The 2,087-nt window shown below is 45.0% G+C and overlaps 1 protein-coding gene across 1 annotated transcript in view; it reads left to right on the forward strand.

Annotated features, from left to right (window-relative positions):
• The first annotated feature begins 290 nt into the window (after window positions 1-290).
• cfl2 (cofilin 2 (muscle)) overlaps window positions 291-2,087 on the forward strand; it is a 4,270-nt gene continuing 2,473 nt past the window's right edge. The window contains exon 1 of the mRNA XM_031839681.1: window positions 291-414. Coding sequence (XP_031695541.1) covers window positions 412-414 — 3 coding nt within the window. The 5' untranslated portion in view covers window positions 291-411. The remainder of the gene's footprint in view (window positions 415-2,087) is intronic.

Below are 2,087 nucleotides of genomic sequence, written 5' to 3' on the forward strand. Positions count from 1 at the left end.
TTCTTCTGTGGTGTTAGTGTGACTACTGCAGCTCAGTGTGGGTTAGGGTTATGTGTGTGTGTCTGTGTGTGTAAGCTGTACACTACACTGGAGCCGCCGCTGCGTATTTATTTAGTTCTGCGTTGGCTTTATTTATGACTGATAGAAACATCCTGATGCTGTTTGTTGTTCTCATGTAAAAATAAATTGACTTTTATAACCTGCTGTCTGATGGTCTGATACACACTAATGGGACCTAAGTATGAGGCTGAACCAGGTCTAACTATAAACCTGAGTCAGCCCCAAGTGTGTCTGATCCATGTAAGGGCTCCCCCCCCTCCTCCCTCCTACTCCTCCGGTCGGACGGCCACATTCCCCGCTACCTCTCACCCCAGAGAAACCCCGATCTGACGGCCAAGCAGCGCGGACAACATGGTAAGAAGCTCCGGTAGACACTCCTACGGGTCGGAGGTGGTTTAGTGAGCAGTGCGGGTCTCCGGTGGACCGTTATGTGGCCGTTATGTGGCTGCCTTAGTAGCGTGACGTTAGCAGCATGGCCGCCGCTCCCGTTAGTTAATGTTAGCCGCTCGGTCCACTACATCGACCGTTACTCAGTGGTTACGTCACTCTACCGTCTCCTGGTAACGGGCTTTGATCATACCAACGGTAACGTGCGTTTAGCCAGTTTAATCTCTGGAGCGGGTCCGCGTTCCGGGCCGAGCCGGGCCGGTCCAGCCCCCAGGCCGAGTGTGGCCCGGGGCGGCCATCTTAGTCCCGCTGACCAGACCGGGGCAGTGCTGGACCTGGACTATCCCGGACCAGTTGAAGGACCCGGTTCAAGAGTCTGGACTCAGTCCGGGCTCATGTTTAGTTAGCAGACAGTCAGTCAGTCAGTCAGACACAGACAGACAGACAGACAGACAGGCTGCAAAGTCACTGCTGACTGACTGTCTGTGTCTGACTGACTGAGGGCCTAAAGGGTTCACCAGTTATTAGGGTTAGTTACTAGTGGTCAGCCTGTTGGTGGTAACTATCCAGTATCAGTAACCAGTTAAACTAGCAGATAACTAACTGTTGTTTTAATTAGTTGTTTATTTTTATCATAATTAATATTGAATAACAACTCACTCAGATTCATCGCTTATTATTTTAATATTTTATCAAATTAAATCAGTTTGTGTATCAAAGTCAACTGTACTCACTTTACTGCTGTACAAGTGCTAGTACTACTGTGTTTAAAATGAGCCTCAGCGTAGAAGTACTTCTTAAGCAGAAGTACTCCTTTCATAGTGTTGTATAATACTATGATATGATTCTGTTTAAATACTAATAAATTCAGTCTGAGATACTTCAAATACCACTGGTAGTATTACTACTGAGTCAGTGCTATACTGTAGTACTACATCATATCTCAGAAGTACATCACGTGTCCTTTCATGCAAACACCAAGTACAGTTATTAAATAAATGTAAAAAGTACCATATTTCCTGTGAGATGTATCACAAGTACATAAATACTGAATTAAAGTACAAGTACCTCAACACTGATACAAGTACCTGATAAATGATTATTGACCAATCAGCAGCAGTGATGTCACACAATTCATGAATGAATGCTGATTGAATGTGATCAATAAAGTTGACGTGATTCAGAATCTGAAAAAATAATATAATATAATAATGGTTGTAATGTAATTATGCACCATAAGAACAACGACTTGATGCACTGCAACAGGCTTTTACTCCGAGGCTCGTGTACACGCTGTTAATGCCGTCATGCTGACTGACTGTATATATCTCCTACCGCCCACCAGGTGGCATGGTTTTACTGTGAACATCACAATAGTAGTATAAAATCATGTCTAGCTGCTATCTTTTAGCTAAATAATAGCTGTCTGTCTAGCTGCTGTCTGTCTGTCTGTCTAGCTGCTGTATGTCTGTCTAGCTACTAGCTGTCTATCTAGCTGCTGGCTAACTGTCTAGCTGCTGGCTAACTGTCTAGCTGCTAGCTGTCTGTCTAGCTGCTAGCTGTCTGTCTGTCTGTCTAGCTGCTAGCCGTCTGTCTAGCTACTAGCTGTCTGTCTAGCTCCTGGCTAACTGTCTAGCTGC

Source organism: Anarrhichthys ocellatus, unplaced genomic scaffold, assembly GCF_004355925.1.
Source record: "Anarrhichthys ocellatus isolate YVR2014 unplaced genomic scaffold, GSC_Weel_1.0 scaffold1850, whole genome shotgun sequence".
Lineage (NCBI taxonomy): Eukaryota > Metazoa > Chordata > Actinopteri > Perciformes > Anarhichadidae > Anarrhichthys > Anarrhichthys ocellatus.